Consider the following 16,911-nt stretch of genomic DNA (forward strand, 5'->3'; position numbering starts at 1 on the left):
TTCATACCTAATCCCTTGAACAAAAGAGAGGACATTTTTCATAATAAAACTAACTATATAAAATTAATAATTTGTCACAGCTGGGCCACATAGGCCACAGCTGGGCCGGACTCGAATCGCCCCATACTACCAAGGACTTGTTTCGGCCCAATTGTGCCACATATTGTAGGCCGAATTGTTTTGGCCCATATGACCATGCACTTGTTTATTCGAGGCCCACCAGCCGTCTTCGCCTACAGCCTTCCAGCTAGGTCCACTGACAAAACCCTGGCTCGTTCCCCGCGCTAAACCTAAACCTCACCTCGCCTCCGCTCTCCCTCAACCCCGGCGGCCCAAAGTCGAAGCACCGAACCAGCGGCGGCGGCGGGCGGCGGGCGGCGCGGCAAGTGGTGACCATGGCGGAGCTCAAGCGGCTGTCGGAGAGCCGTGACCTGACGCGGATTGAGCGCATAGGCGCGCACTCCCACATCCGGGGGCTAGGGTTGGACTCCTCCATGGAGGCGCGCGATGCCTCGGAGGGCATGGTCGGGCAGCTCCCGGCGCGCCGCGCCGCGGGGCTCATACTCCAGCTCATCCGCCAGGGCAAGATCGCCGGCCGCGCTGTCCTCCTTGCGGGCCAGCCCGGCACCGGCAAGACTGCGCTCGCCATGGGCATCGCCAAGTCGCTTGGCGCGGAGACGCCCTTCGCCTCCGTCGCGGCCTCGGAGCTCTTCTCGCTCGACCTCTCCAAGACGGAGGCGCTCACGCAGGCCTTCCGCCGCGCCATCGGCGTACGCATCAAGGAGGAGGCGGAGATCATTGAGGGTGAGGTCGTGGAGATCTCAATCGACCGCCCTTTGTCGGCCTCTGGCGCTGGCGGCAGCTCGGCTGCCCCTTCTGGTGCTACTGCGGCTGGTAAGTCAGGGCGGCTCACGCTGAAGACCACGGACATGGAGACAGTGTACGAGCTCGGGGGAAAGATGATCGAGGCTCTTGGGAAGGAGAAGGTGCAGAGTGGGGATGTGATTGCGCTTGACAAGGCCTCCGGTAAGGTCACCAAGCTTGGCCGCTCCATTGGGAGGTCGCGGGATTATGATGCTGTTGGCCCGCACACCAAGTTTGTCAAGTGTCCTGATGGTGAGCTCCAGAAGCGCAAGGAGGTCGTGCACTGTGTTACCTTACATGAGATTGATGTCATCAATAGCAGGTACCTTCGCACTCTCTTCCCATGAATTCTTGACATGGCTGAAAGTACTATTCATTGATTTATTGCGAAAGAAAAACACTGTTGAATGGCTAACAAAATCGGCATATAAGCTCAAGCGAACAAGCTCATAGTTCAGGTTTTGTAACCTTTAACAATTCTGACAAGGAATCCACTGAACATTCACAGTGTAGTAAGGGTTGGTTCATTTTTAGCTGACAAAATTTTGTTCTATTCTTAGAAAAAAAAAACTATGCAAAGGGAGCTTTATAAGGTTCATGAACAATTGTTAGCTCAAACCTGTTTATAGTTCAGTTCTGACTTCTCTTCCAGCAGAAAATATAAAACTATGTTCTCTTGCTTGTCAAACTTTTGTTGTATACCCGACAATAATTATACATATGTCCAGTGAAAAAGATCATTTGCCAATAATTATGCATTCCTGAAGCTTTATTGAACTTATGTTTCAATCCTAAAAGGTTTGTGCAGTGACGTATGGTTAATGACCAACTGTTTTGACATGTTAATTCTTCAAAAGTGAATAGGAATTGTATGGCATAACTCAACAAAAATTTAGAAATTCTGTTATCTTTTCATGTATTTGTGTGACAATGCTGAGGTAATTTAACACTCTAGTTCAAGTACTGGCGACAATATTGGCAAATTTGACCACAATTAAAGTTGGGGAACCAAATTGGCCCATTTGAACTTGGAGGGCCAAAGTAAGCCTATGGGCAAAGTTCAGGGGCCAAAAGTGGGTATTTCACCAATGTAGTAATTAGTAAATATTTTCTTATGTATCGAGGCTATCATGCCATTGGTGTTCTTTGCATCAAAACTGCCATCTGTTGGTGTTAATTGTTCCATCCTACTATTCCCATGTGCTGTGTCATCCAACCGACTTTTGTATCTCTATTCAAAGAAAGGATCTGCATGGTTTTGTTTTATATCAATTTGTTTTAGGGGTGTGCAAAGTAGAGAACATGGTCCCATGAAAATGAGTAGTTTTACTGATACATGTTCCGGAGTTAGTCAATGCCATATTAGAATGCATACATAGACCTGGGAGGACACTTTGGAAGCATCTAAAACTTAATGTTATTCTTTTATAATGATTACTAAACTTCGACATAACCTATGCGTGTACTAGAAGATACAGTTTGGATAAAATTGCATTAACCTTTTCCCTTATTTTTTATGAATTTTATCAGGCCTTTCTGGTAATTGCAGGCTGTGTTTCACTTTGTCTTGGAATGAATGATATAAACGTTTGATGGGTTTCAGATGTAAATTAATCTGTAGTGTGAAATCCAAAATTGCCTCAATCAACTCATTTCTATTATCTTGTTATGTTCTTTCCAGGACACAGGGTTTTCTTGCACTGTTCACTGGTGACACTGGTGAAATTCGTGCAGAGGTTAGGGAGCAGATTGACACAAAAGTTGCAGAGTGGAGAGAGGAAGGAAAAGCTGAGATTGTCCCTGGTGTTTTGTTCATCGATGAAGTCCACATGCTAGACATTGAGTGCTTCTCCTTCCTCAACCGCGCATTGGAAAATGACATGGCTCCGATCCTAGTAATTGCAACAAACAGAGGGATCACATCCATCCGTGGGACAAACTACCGCTCACCGCACGGGATACCGCCAGACTTCCTTGACCGGTTGCTGATCATCACAACACAGCCCTACACGGAGGAGGAGATCCGGAAGATCCTGGATATCCGGTGCGATGAGGAGGACGTGGAGATGTCTGCGGATGCCAAGGTCCTGCTCACCAAGATCGGCGTGGAGACCTCGCTGCGGTACGCCATCAACCTTATCACATCCGCCGCTTTAGCCTGCCAGAGGCGCAAGGGGAAGGTGGTCGAGATGGAGGACATTAGCCGGGTGTACCAGCTGTTCCTGGACGTGAAGCGGTCGACGCAGTACCTGATGGAGTACCAGAGCCAGTACATGTTCAATGAGGTGCCGGGGGAGGCAGATGGAGATGGAGAGGACGCTATGCAATCCTAGATGAACTTCCCTTTACACAGGTGTCTGGGTTAGTATGTACTGCGTCGTGTATTTCTGATGCGTCTTGCTTGTTTAGGTTGCTGTTACCCTGTCAAGGCGTGGTGTGTGCGATGGACTGTCTGTTAGCTGATGTAGGTGACTATGCAACTCAATCTATCTTATTAAAATTCACACCTTCACCCCAGTTGGAGTGCCGTGGTTTGTTTAAATTTGTGCCACCATCTCATACTGTATTTCGACATATATGCATGCTAGATTTGTCCAGGATGCGTGAAGTAAGGTCAGTTCTAATGTAGGCGTCGAGCCGTTGTATGGTATAGACTGAAAGGGTCAGATGCTTATGCTGATTTGTTATGAAAAAAAACATTACTGAGAAATACTGATGTTCACTAATGCTTACTCTCTGTCCTAAATTAGGTGTTGTTTTAGGTTTTCGTGTCACGAGTCTAAGTTAATTTGTAGAAAATATTTATATCTTTAAATAAATTTATTAAAAAAATTAGGCATAAAAATCTTTCCAATAATACTAATTATGTATTATAAATATTAATATTTTTAATATATATTTAGTCAAAGTTATTTTTTGAAAAACATAAATGATAATTATTTTGTGACGGAGACAAACGACAATTTGAGCCGGCTTTCTGCCAATCGTTATAAAATCACACCGGACTTAGCAGGTGTCCGTGTGATGTGTGACCCATGTGCCATCAAGTGGCGTGTTCAATCCTTTGCAAGGCAAGGCTTAGGCCTTGTTTAGTTGGCAAAAACTTTGGTTTTTGGCTACTGTAGCACTTTCGTTTTTATTTGACAAACATTGTCCAATCATGGAGTAACTAGGCTCAAAAGATTTATCTCACAAATTACAGGTAAACTGTACAGTTAGTTTTTATTTTTATCTATATTTAATGCTCCATGCATGCGACCAAAGATTCGATGTGACGGGGAATTTTGAAAATTTTTGCGAACTAAACAAGGCCTTACTTTTTGTGAGGCGCTCGTATGCCCGTCGTTAACCACCTCCACGGCGCCGCACGGCCGGCGCGCAGCCCCGCATGTACCTTGCCTTGGCACGGGCTCACGAGAGGAAGTATGCGTATCGCGTTTTGCAAGGCAAAAAAAGCCTCGGACCGAGGAGCTTTCCGGAGCGGGGTTCACGTCGGCGGTTCCTCCTCAATCCTCCCCCTTCGTTTATTGCTCTCCTCCGGTCCTCCCCCGCAACCCCTGTCAAGCAGACGCCAGGGTGCCACCAGGCAGCAGCCCACCTCCACGCCGCACCACGCCACCACCGCAGCACGACAGCCAGTCACCAGGAGTGATCATTGATCCCCGCCAGGCCGCCACGCTACCGTCGGTAAGGTCGGGGTCCCCGCCTGCGTCTGCCGGTTGCCCCTCTCCCCGCCTCCGGTTCCGTGAGAGGTCGGGGGTCTCGAGAACACACAGCAACTGCTTCCTCCAATCCTCCTCCCCCCCATTCAGCCCTTCCCCGCGCCACTCCCAACTCGTAAACGCTGTGCGCCACCGCCGCTGCGCTTCCGGATCCGTCGTCCTTCCGCCGGCGCCTTGATGGACCCAAGCGATTCCAACTCCGCCGCAGGTACACCCATTGATCCCGTGAACCTCATCCTCTCCTTCCTTCGCCGTTTGATCGAACTGGGTTGCTCCCTGGGACAGCTCGATCGCGCGACCGGGCTCCGTTGGATGCTCCCGGATTGTACTTGTTTGCTTCACTTACTCTGCGTGTAGAGCTGGTCGGCGGGCGCTGAATTGCAGTGCCCTCCACATGAGCTCGCGGTGTGTCGTTACTGGGACCGATGTGGCGCGTTTGCTCGCTGCTTGTGTAGATGTTTAGTCACTATATAGGTTATTCGATTGTCGCTCGAACCTCTTCCGTTGGACGGCAGTTGTTGATATTTGTTTTGATCTGAGCTTAATGGTGTAATGCGAATTGTGAACCCAACTTTGATGGGGATGGTCAAGCTCGTATTGTCATTCACTGTTGCCATTGGCAACCTGGCAACTCAATGCAATCAGCCATGAGCATAAAAGTGTGTTATCGTGCACTTTATATCATTGTTGCTTTGGAGGCCAAAACCATGCTATTAGTTTGGCTTAACTGTGAATGCTTCAATATAGGAAATGGATCGAGCCAAAAGGTTTAGGGATGGTAGTGAAGCAATGAAATGGTGAGACTGAATGGCTAAGTAGCTCGAGGAGTAACATATCCACACAGGCTCTGAATGGCTAATTAGCTTGAGATGCACCATTTCTGTGCAGGCTCAAGGATTTTTACTCATATATCTGACTAAGCCCAGACTCATTCACTTGTTCTACCCAAGATCCATTAGTACACACCCATATCGATATCATACTTAGATGGAGAAATATCTTGTGCGCATCCATATTTGAGGTGATATCGTGATACGTATCTCAGTACATCAGACTTTGGACGAGGTTAATTTAGAGTACAGCCTACAGGGAGGGATGCGTCAAGTGATGGGTTTACAATAGATGCTTCCCAAATTATAATGTATCAGAGGACACAAGTATTCCTACCAAGTTGTGACGGGAAACATGTATGAGTTGAGCTAAGCACATGAACTGTGACCATACTGTATTATTCAGAGAGATGGGGATAAAAGATGGGGATGATTAACATAGTGTTCATAGCTTGCACATTCCTTTATCCATTGGGCTCAACATTGTTTCATTTCTTTCAATGTCAAGTGCATTGCAGCCTCTTATGCTGACAGTTTGCATTTTGTTGCACAGTATATCATTGGCCGAAAACCTTTTGCATACCGTAATTTCTGGTTCATGATGAGCAATAGCTTTCTTACTAACAATGATAGATTTTATCTTATTTTTGGATTTTGATTGACATCCATTAGATATAGTAACCTTGTTGCTTAGATCCCACTTTGGTCTTACTGTAGATCATTCTCCTTTTGTGTCATCACAGGAGGAAAGACACAAAATGTTTCAGTACCGCCTGTTGAAGGTGTAGCTGGAGGAGGGACTAGCTATGGATGGGTGGATGGAGGCTTGCGGGGTACAAATCTTGGTGCTGGTGTGATTGATCCTACAAAAGTACACTCAGAAGATCTTTTGCATGTTTGGTCTATGCCCAGCACAGCAAATGTTAGCCAGCAAGAAGTGCCTCGACCTCTAGAGAAAGTAAGTTGGATTACCTTTTGTTGACACCGGTTTCTTGCTTCAGCTGTTCAATTATTTCCCTGATATATGGAGTGTTTTCTTTCTCATTTCTCAAACACCCAAGAGAATTGTGCATCATTCCATTAAGAAAGAAGGGAATACACTGGGGAGTAAAATAACCTCCCCACTATACACACACACCCACACCCAAGAAGGGAATACACTGGGGAGTAAATTAACCTCCCCACTATACACACACACACCCAAGACATATCTGTTCCTTGCTCTTTTAAATGTGGTATTGCATTTTTCAACTGTGATCAGATTCATTGTGCTTTCAGTCATGATTTGACTTATTACTATTTAATTATGTTACCAAAATTTCCAAACTTTAAATTTTCCTTTAGGTCAACCTTTTGGCAGCAAGAAATGAAAGGGAAAGTTTTCAAATTGCTTTACGGCCAAAGGTTTCGTGGGCAACTTCAGGTATTGCAGGGTCTGTGCAGATACAATGCACAGATCTCTGCTCCTCCTCAGGAGACAGGTTTGTTTGTTTAAAATTTAGAACATCTTTATTAGGGAAGACTAGCATTCGCACAGTTCTATTCCGATGATTATAACAGTGTTGTACCAGGTTAGTCGTTGGTCAGTCCATAACTTTGCGACGTGTGGTGCCTATCTTAGGTGTACCAGATGCTCTTGTTCCTATTGATCCACTCAGTCCTCAAGTAACTCTTCAACCAGGGTACCGTTTCTGTGCTTTGGAAATCTGACTTGTATCTACTTTTTTCCTCTTATATATATGTAGATTTGACTTTGCTTGTGCAGGGAGACAGCTGCAGTTTGGGTATCATTAAATGTTCCATGTGGGCAACCACCTGGTTTATATGAGGGTGAAATATTCATTACTGCAGTTAAGACAGAATTAGAGTAAGACTTTCCTTGCTCATTTCTATCCTGTTGTCTTAGATGTAAAAAAAGTTGCCTTTAGTCTTACAGAAAAAGGGCACCAAACAGGTCCATCTTATCTGGCATGCTTGGGCAGAAAAACTAATTCTTACTTATAATGCTGGCCCAAGTGTTCACATGTGTTCCCTCCATCCCAAATTATAAGCCATTCCACGAATCTTGGAGAGTCAAACCATCTCAAGTTTGACCAAATTTATATGATAAGATAATAACATTTATGGTACCTACTAAGTGCCATTAGATTGCTCATTAATTATATTTTCATAGTAATACCTATTTCATGTAATAAATCTTTGTAATTCTCTCAATAATTTTGGTCAAACTTGAAATGCTTTGACTCTCCAAGATTCTTGGAATGACTTATAATTTGGAATGGAGGGAGTATGTTAGAACAAGAGATGCCATTAAACATATTGTATATGAATATACCGGATATACTGTGGTGGAATGATTATTCATTAAGCGATATATAGCTTTTATTAAAATTTGTTACTTGAGATGTCAAATTCAGAATCTTGAGTAACCTTGTAAGTTTACCTGCTTATATACCTTGCTACCTTTGAAAAAATCTGAAAGGATTCAGGTCAAGTAAGTATGAAACAATCACTTTACTGTAAAGACATTGTTTCACACCGCTCTTGAACAAGAATCCCAAGTTTGAGTGTCATGATATGATACTTGCATGTGGACACCATTGTCCAGGTTACATTAGCTGATTAGCTTTGATTTCTGGGCTATACTTTCTTACTGACCTAATTTCTGGTAGCAGTTCCAGAACAGAATCTCTACCAAAATCTGAAAAGTACAGGCTATATAGAGAATTAAGAAGTTGTCTTGACCTCACTGGACCCAGAGACTACTCATCACCAGAGGAAATGGTATTCTGCTCTGATAATATATTCTTAAGGACTAACCATGTTATTCCTACTTTCAAACAAAAAAACATGTTATTCCTTTTTTTTTTGTCTAATTGTACTATAACATTTAGGTACAAAGACTAACATCAGCTTCTAGTGCACTGAGGAGGGTGTTGGATAATCCAGCACTCCAGGACTGTCAAGAGAATAATGGATTTGGAGACATGATGGATGAAGATGTTATGAACAATGTTTCAGTTCGCTTGAAGCTAAGCCTTACTGTTTGGGATTTCACTCTCCCAGTGACACCTTCTTTACCTGCTGTTTTTGGTGTATCCTGGCAATATTCCTTTCTACTATGTTCCATTTCCATTTCCATTTCTGTGCTGTGCAACTGTTATGGGACTGGGTGCAATGGGGTGTGCTTCATGGGCCTGCTTGGCCCAGCAGAGATGGCAGCAACAGAAGGCGGTATTAGGACTGCTGGTGCCACAGCCGGACACGTCTTGTGCCATAGGGACAGCTGTACTCTTGCCCTTGATCAACGTACCCCCCACCCCCCAACACCCCCACCCCCATAAGTTGATTTATGAAAAGCTGTGATAGGATTTGGAAATTAGAGTTCAGTCTGGACTTTAGAACGTTGAATTCATGAGAGAATGTATCCAATATATGAGGTTTCTATCTTTAGGTTTATTTGGTCATCAAGTTGGGGTCCCTATATGGTAAGGGGCGATGTATCTAGGTCAATGACTCAAGGAATGCAATATATTTAAGAAAGGTTTAGACAAGGTGGGGGCGAGATTGTCCCCACATTCCCGGAATAGGAACAATGTGCTGCTGGGATGAGGAACATGGTATAGTTACCTGTTCCCAGTGACTATGGGTTCTCATCATCTCTTGACCCCTGCGCCAGTCACCAACGCTTCTACTGCGCATGTGTCTCACCCTCGTCGGTGAGAACAGGTGTGAAATCCTGTCCCTCATCCATGCACCATGTTCATCTACAATATCTGCAATCAGCCCCCTGGCAGCAACACATAACCAGAACCGCATATTAGAATTTATGATTGTATTGTCATATCAGTGTCTTGTTGAAGCTACTAACAATTCGCATTTGAGTTGTGGACATATGGATGTGTTCTCCTTTGACTACATGTTAGATATCTGAAACTGTCATTGAAGATCGATTCTGTTTGGAGCATGGCACTGAAGGATGGTATAGTGCACTGGATCATCACTTTAGGTGGCTCCTCCAATATAGAATCAGTCCATTTTTCTGCAGATGGGGTGATAGCATGCGCATTCTAGCGTACACATGCCCTTGGCCTGGTAATGCTTGGATTTTTTTTTTCTCACACAAAAGAATATACTGGTTCATTGAACTTATGTGATGTCATTTTCTACTCTTCTGTTTTTTTAGCTGATCATCCGAAGGCTAATGAATATTACTCTGACCCAAGATTAGCAGCATATGCTGTACCCTATGCACCTATCCTATCATGGTATCACTCTAATAATCCTTCTAAAATTTATACCATCTTATCTGATTCAGCTTGGTGCTTTAATTAATTTGGCTCCTTGTTAACAGTACAGATGCTGCAAAAAATTCCCTGAGAAGAGAGGTTGAAATCTTAAAATCAAAGCCTCATTGGTCCAAAGCTTACTTCTATTTGTGGGATGAGGTGCGTTATTTTACCTTATATGTCCTGATTTCTGGGGACACCCATTCAGATGCATGGAGTAGGGAGAAACCTGTTGCAGTTATGGGTATGGTTTCCAATGTCCACTCTACTTGCAATCGAAGATATGGAATTACTCCTTTGGGTTCTCCTTTTAGTTTTATTATGCACGTCCAGTGGACATGCTCCTGCAACGGAAAGTTGAATTTTCACTCGGCTTGTAGTGTCCCTCCTGGCCCCATATCGACTTTCAGTTCCTAGCATGACCTGCTTAACTCAATCTTGGAAGTAATCATTGGTAGCAATTAGCCATTGGAGGCTATACCATTTCTCAACATGTATTTATTTTTTCTGAAATAAGAGACATGATATTATACGTGTTTCTGTCTAATTTTGATGAAGAAAATTATTTGCTATGTTGTTTGTTGGTGTTCTGTTGCCATTAATTACATCCAGTCCTGTACAAAGTAGTATCTGTTATGTCATCTGAGATACAAATAGAAATGATGGTTAAGGAAGTACACAGCTCCAATAAACGTGCAAGTCATTTTAGTGAAGGCAGCTTGTATTTGCAATGCCACTGCATAACTGATCATCGCTTTAGAGGTTTGATAATAAAGTCATTGAAGTTGCCAGCATAATCACTTCTATTCCCCTAGTGTGTAATGATTATTGAAGGAAACTATGTTGTTAAAGTCTCTTCTTTGTCACTTCAACCATTGAAGATGAATTTCCCTACAGGAATCTTACCATTGTTTCCAATATTTCAGCCATTAAATGTGGAACAGTATGACATGATATGCAACATCTCAAATGAGCTGCGGTCATATGCACCTGATGTGCGAATTTTGACAACTTACTATTGTGGTGAGTATAAGACAAAATCTGATGGCCTTTTTTTCTTTCCTCGATGGCGTTGCCTCTATCCAGAAACATACTTTCATACTTGGGTTTTGTTCATAGTTTTTAAGGCGGTAAGGCGAGCTGCGGCGCTCCACCACCTTCCAGACGCCTAGGCGAGTTAGGCGCTCGGCGAGGCGACGCCATACACATACTCTAACCTTCCATAGGACAGCACAAACATACACTTATACATACCTTTCTGCTGCCAATTCCCTCCTGTTTCCAGTTGTTTACAATCAGAGCCTCAGAGGCACATATAACAATGACACATATCAATAATTTATCCTCTCTTAGACAGACAAGCATATGTTAATCATTCACAGCAATTAGGCAAAGGCAACCACATCAAACATGCATCAGAAAGAGAGGAGCACACTTGTGAGCTATCCTTTCCACCTATCAAACTCTAACATAGAATAAATAGCAGCAGAGCAGGGGAATGAGGGGGAAGAGCAGAGGAATAGGAGCAGAGCAGGGGAATGAGGGGGAAAAGCAGAGGAATAGGAGCAGAGCAAGGGAATGAGGGGGAAGAGCAGAGGAAGAAGGGGAGGAAGAGCAAAGCCACGGAGCAGCAAAGGAAAGAGGAGGGGAGGACATACCTGCTAGCCCGACGGAGCAGAATCAGTCGCGGGCTCGCGGCGGACGGCGCAGGAATCGCGTCACGGACGGGGCGGACTCACGCGGGCGGGCCTGGCTCGCGCGGTGCAGTCGCCTACGCCGGTGCTGCCGCGGCCGCCGGATTCAGGTGCGCCGCCGCACTCTCCTCCTTTCCTCTCTCTCCTTCCTATCCCTCTCCCTCCCCCTCTCTCAAATGAATTGACACGATGGGGATTGTGGAGGGCGGGAGCTGTAGGCGCGCAGTGGCTTCTTTCCCGCACGCGCGCATCGCTGCGCTCTTTTCCCGCGCAAGCCCGCGGCGCCACTCTTTTCCGCGTGCGTTTCTGTCTCGCGGCGTCCGCCTTGGAGAAAAGGACGCCTCGGCGACGCCTTCCGCCGCCTTACGACGCCATACGCGAGATGGACACAGCGACTGCGATGCCCCGTTTCAAATCTCGCCCAGACGCCAAGGCGTCGCCTAGGCGACGCCTTAAAAACTATGGTTTTGTTCACAGCCGTACACCTTTTTATAACTAACTAGTTGCGCAGGATGTACAACTTCTTGCACGGGTCGTGTACCAATGATAATGAGCTAGCCATCTTTTATATATTTAATTGAGCTTGGCTTGACCTTATTTTAACCAAATCAAATAAATTTCAATGCCTATAACAAATGCTACGTCCAATAAAGGATTCCGTATGAGAAATTCACTCGACTTAAATGGGTGGCTATTGTGTGCACCTGTTGTGAGGTTATGAAAGGCAGAAGACGAGCCACATGCATGCTCGCCGAATCATTAAGAAGAGAATAAAAACAATGGAGGAGAGGCTCTTCCCCCAAGTAACCAAAAAACAGGACTCTTTAGTGCCACACACTATGAAAAACAGATGCCCACTTACTAAGAAGCTGTTGCAGAGCCTTAGCTCCAGCCCAACACCACAAACACTCTTCAGAAACTACAGCTAAAACTCTTTGGACACAAGGACTAACACCCTAGAAGACACAAGCATTCCTATGCTTCCACAACTCCCAAGCAACCAGAATGATGAGTGAATTCAGTCCTCTTAGCTCTTTTGGAACAGCCTTGATTGTTTTGCACCACCAGCTAGAAAAGTGAGGGGAAGCAAGCCCAACACATGAAAGATAGCTGTCCAAACCTGCCTTGTGGAAACACAAGCAACCAGGGTATGCTTTATTGTTTCATCAGCTTGATCACATACAGGGCAAACAGACGGGTGAGGAAGTCCTCTTTTTGTCCAACAGCGGCCCTTAATTGCCGACCAAATAAAGTAAACAGAGAGTGGCCCAAGATTTCCAAACCCACTTACAAGATGCAAAAAATCATGGTCCCAGTAAAAAACACCCGTTAAGAACCAGACCCCATAAGCAACCACTGATGATGATTGGGGATGTCATGTTGGAGATGAAAATCATCAACAAACAGATTTGCAGGTACTCCACCAGCACCTCTACTGTCAGAGCCCCCCTTGATGTCTGACATCCATCTTCTGTTATGCAAAGCTTGAGCCACCATTCGTTGCTTCCCTGCTCTCTTGGGAATGATCTGAATCATGTTGGGAGCATCTTCAGCTATTGTCTTGCCATGGAGCCAACAGTCTGACCAGAACTTGATTGAAGCACCATTGCCCACCATGGTTTGCACAGCAACTTAAATAAGGTCTGAGCACTGCATGGAACCTGAACTGGCAGTCCAGCCCAAATACTTTCCTCGTCAATCTTCTGTTCCCACAGCCACCTTATATGAAGAGACCAACCCAGAACTTCAAGATTATGGATACCTAAGCCACCATAACAAATAGGCTGCTGAACTTTCTCCCATGAAATGGACATATGATTATTTGCGTGAGGCGAAAATATTCTGTCACTTTCCTGGTGCATTGTTAGTGTTAGGTTCTGGAAATTTAGATGACTATGCCTGTATAAAACATTGTGGTTGACAAGTCACGAATTACTAGCATATAAGGATATATTTTCCTTATAATTTCAATGATCTGTGTAGGCCCAAGTGGCTCTGAACTGGCTCCCTCTACATTTGAAGCTTTTGTGAAAGTTCCAAATGTTCTGCGTCCGCACACACAAATCTTTTGCACAAGGTATCCACTGCTGCTGGCTTATTTTTTGTATTCTACTAGTTTGCTAAATTCTGTGGGGGGTGACATTGAAGGAACATGCTCAGGCGCAGTAGTGAAAAAAGACATTGAAAGCTGAAGCAACATGCATGTGTAGCCACAACATGATTTGGAGATGTTTTCTTAATATGTTGCACCATTTATTCAATTTCACTTGGCTAATGTACTTGTGATAAACTGTTTCATGACTATGCTACTTAGATTATACTAACATAACATAAGGTTCAGAGTGTTAATGTTTCATAATATCTTGCACTATTGCCTTATGAATCTGGAGTGAGGACCCTAGCTTATGTATCAATTGGGCAAGGTCTCGAGAGTTCACATTAACCGTTACAAAAATTTAGGCCAAAATAGATTGAACAATTAACCTGTGTTAGAAAAAAACAAAATCCCCCTACTCACAAGGCACTGGCATTATGATTACATAGCACTGACAATCTGATGGAGCTTATCTCCAATACATGTTGGGGATGTGGTGTCACTTCATGAAGGTTAGATATGTGTCAGAGGCTAGTAGAAGCACTGGTGGCTTGGTGTAAACTAATGATAATGTTACACTACATCAATCTCACCAATAAGCCACCTCGATTATTGATCTGTTGTCTTCTTATACAGTGAATGGGTTCTTGGCACAAGAGAAGACCTAGTGAAGGATATTATTGCTGAATTACGGCCTGATCTTGGTGAGGTAAGAAGATTCTATTCCTCCAAAATAGTAAATTCATAAACCATGGCCTTTTTAGTTGCATTAGTCCATTCTCAGAGAGGGTTGACATCACGTTATTTGTTTTTCCAACTAACATTGATTCTAACACTATAAAATCAAGTAAGCTAATTGGATGAGAGCTCCCAGTTTCATACATTTATGAAATATTTTCATGAACAAATCCTTACATTTTACTGTTCTTTTTTCTTTTGTTGTTTCTATTGTCATATGGTGCTGACATGGCCCTTTGTCTCTAGTATTTTGGTATGTATCGTTGCTGGCTGTGGTTAGAGACCAAAATTTCTTCTCTTGTGATTGAATGATTTATTTATATTTTATGAGATTCTAGCAATGATGTTATGAGGTGTTTTGGGGAATTTCTTTTCTGTTGAGTGCATGAAGAACTGTGCATATATAGTCTTAAATGTATAGTTATGTTACCTATGTACTGTTATCTTTATTTTAGGTACTGCAGTCTGCATTGAAGCGTACTTCATGTTTCCAGATTGTGCTACAGGCCTACAGCCTACTCTTTCCAAACTCAACTGTCCCAATCAATATTTTGTTTTTTCTCATTTATCTTTAACTTCCATTTACCATTCAAGCATGGAGTTCTCTGTTATCTATAAAATTTATATCTTGATGGGATTATCTGGATTCTATTTAGGAGTGGTGGACATATGTTTGTATGGGCCCTTCTGATCCTCAACCAAACTGGCACATTGGAATGCGTGGAACCCAGCACCGGGCTGTGATGTGGAGAGTGTGGAAGGAAGGTGGGACAGGATTCCTTTATTGGGGTACCAACTGCTATGAGAAGGCTATGATCCCAAGTGCTGAGGTATACTGTGGGGAAGGCAAAGTGTTTTTGAATATTTACCAACTGCTTATTGTCTTATTTTTTGCGGTTATACCTGTCCCCTGTTGCAAGATTTGCAGTATATACTGATAGTCTTGTGATTTAGTCTTTGTTTTGAAAGATGTTAAAACTACAGAGAAGTATTAGGTCATGTGACAAAAAGAAGTTACATGTGTATGTGACCTAGGTTTGATTGTTGAAGTCTTGCATATCGAAGTGTCTGAGTGTATGACTGTAAGGCTGTAAGCAAGATGCTGTGGGGGCGCTCATGCTGTACATCTAGAGAAAGTAAGACTAAATTTGAATAGACTAACTGTTCGTGCTACAGTCATATGCTAATGACACTTCTCTTTTACTTCAACACTGAGATAAACTCTAGCAAATATGCCAGTGGCTAGTGATTCTTGTTTTATATATTAGCATTCTGGTGATACAACTCTTTAAAAGTTTAACTCTAGTCTACGTTTGGGAATAGATTTTGGGTTTTAGTTTACATTGAGATTATAATTTTCTGCGGTTAATGTTTGAGCAAACCATTTTGTATTCTTATTCTAGAAATCATAGTACATTGTTGTTGTGACTGAGCTCAGCTCTTTACATCTACGAGCGTCGACTATTGCTTCATTTCTGATTCTCAAACTTGGCGGTGCCACAGATCTGTTTCCGACGTGGCCTTCCTCCTGGCGACGGTGTCCTGTTTTACCCTGGTGAAGTGTTTTCTTCGTCACATGAACCAGTTGCTTCCACCCGGCTAGAGCGCATTCTCAGTGGCATGCAGGTGATAATTTTGCTGATTATTTTTCTTAACAAATCTAGCTTTTGAGCAATGGAGTTAGAAATATTTAGTTTGAAAGTATTTGCTGAGAAAACTACTATCTGAACTAGACTGTCCTACCAAGGCTTTGTCATTCAAGGGTTATACTTCTCAGACGAATGTTAGGAACCAACCCCACTGTTTCAATAGATTTCCATTGGAAATATGAAACACTATGGTCGATGTTGCCCTGTGCTGACGGCAGTTTGTTGTTGCATTTTCAACGCAGGACATCGAATACCTGAAGCTTTATTCTTCACGGTATGGAAGGGAGGAAGGCCTGGCCCTTATGGAGAAGACTGGCATGTATCTTGGCCCGGATCGATATACGCTGGATCATGGACCGGTAGATGTGATGCGGGGTGAGGTATACCGCACCTGCAGGTCTTAGTGCAATGGCTGCCAAATGTTCATGCCCTTTCAGTTTAGGGCCTTTGTTGTATATATATGGTTGTGTATTATGTTATCTATGTAGGGATCTAATCTACCCTTGATGATCGATCCGCTCATCAAACCTGGACTAAACTAGTCCTGGTGCATCTTTTGAATCTGGCTTGAGAGTTGCATGAAGCCGGAGAAAAAAAAACCAAGATGATGTGGTCCAGAGATAGGGAGCAGCCCAACCCTGTTACAAGGCCCAGATAGCTACCGGAAGTGGGCCCTATCTGCTGCAACAGTATTGACACGACACGAGATTGGCATTCCCCGCCTCTCGATTCCCAGCCGTTCCTGTGTCGGTGAGTCGCGTGGCGTGCGTTTAAAGCTTTCAATCCCCTAGCCCTACCCATGGAAAGAGCTGAGGCGGAAATATTCTCCTGCCCAGCTGTTACCTTCCGTTTCCTTTTTGCAATTAGCAGCGCAGGTTTACACCCTCCGAAGGCGCATTCAATCGCGTTCCTGCCGTGACGACGATTCTCGTCTCGCGACGGAAGCTGACGCTGCCGCCGCGGTGCCCCGTCTCTTTCGAGGTCGGTAGCGCCATGGCCCGACGCGGAGAGCTCCCCGGACCCAGACCAC

At 44.0% G+C, this 16,911-nt stretch overlaps 2 protein-coding genes across 6 annotated transcripts; both read left to right on the forward strand.

The window, feature by feature from the left end:
- LOC8058357 (ruvB-like 2) lies at nucleotides 267-3,406 on the forward strand. The gene is made up of 2 exons (XM_002460874.2): nucleotides 267-1,186; nucleotides 2,546-3,406. The coding sequence occupies exons 1-2, from the start codon at nucleotides 396-398 to the stop codon at nucleotides 3,195-3,197; spliced, it is 1,443 nt and encodes a 480-aa protein (XP_002460919.1). The 5' UTR covers nucleotides 267-395; the 3' UTR covers nucleotides 3,198-3,406.
- LOC8078953 lies at nucleotides 4,243-16,498 on the forward strand. Of its 5 annotated transcripts, XM_002460875.2 has the most exons (16): nucleotides 4,365-4,794; nucleotides 6,160-6,374; nucleotides 6,761-6,897; nucleotides 6,988-7,098; nucleotides 7,182-7,283; nucleotides 8,092-8,200; nucleotides 8,311-8,511; nucleotides 9,343-9,511; nucleotides 9,603-9,684; nucleotides 9,771-9,864; nucleotides 10,632-10,728; nucleotides 13,383-13,476; nucleotides 14,131-14,203; nucleotides 14,889-15,062; nucleotides 15,736-15,858; nucleotides 16,124-16,498. In XM_002460875.2, the coding sequence occupies exons 1-16, from the start codon at nucleotides 4,764-4,766 to the stop codon at nucleotides 16,283-16,285; spliced, it is 1,974 nt and encodes a 657-aa protein (XP_002460920.1). In that variant the 5' UTR covers nucleotides 4,365-4,763; the 3' UTR covers nucleotides 16,286-16,498. The 5 variants fall into 5 exon arrangements, with proteins under 5 accessions (XP_021309063.1, XP_002460920.1, XP_021309062.1 ...); XM_021453387.1 differs by lacking the exon at nucleotides 4,365-4,794 and having other exon boundaries at nucleotides 6,233-6,374; nucleotides 6,977-7,098; nucleotides 16,124-16,442; XM_021453385.1 differs by lacking the exon at nucleotides 4,365-4,794 and having other exon boundaries at nucleotides 6,233-6,374; nucleotides 6,993-7,098; nucleotides 16,124-16,442.

This window comes from Sorghum bicolor, chromosome 2 (assembly GCF_000003195.3).
Source record: "Sorghum bicolor cultivar BTx623 chromosome 2, Sorghum_bicolor_NCBIv3, whole genome shotgun sequence".
Lineage (NCBI taxonomy): Eukaryota > Viridiplantae > Streptophyta > Magnoliopsida > Poales > Poaceae > Sorghum > Sorghum bicolor.

Excerpts from the sequence above, each read along its gene's own strand:
- LOC8078953 (XM_002460875.2), top strand. The coding sequence starts at position 4,764 with ATGGACCCAAGCGATTCCAACTCCGCCGCAG. Across the intron at positions 13,477-14,130 it reads ACACAAATCTTTTGCACAAG|TGAATGGGTTCTTGGCACAA; the intron begins GTATCCACTGCT and ends CTTCTTATACAG. Across the intron at positions 15,063-15,735 it reads CTATGATCCCAAGTGCTGAG|ATCTGTTTCCGACGTGGCCT; the intron begins GTATACTGTGGG and ends GCGGTGCCACAG.
- LOC8058357 (XM_002460874.2), top strand. The coding sequence starts at position 396 with ATGGCGGAGCTCAAGCGGCTGTCGGAGAGCCGTGACCTGACGCGGATT. Across the intron at positions 1,187-2,545 it reads ATTGATGTCATCAATAGCAG|GACACAGGGTTTTCTTGCAC; the intron begins GTACCTTCGCAC and ends TGTTCTTTCCAG.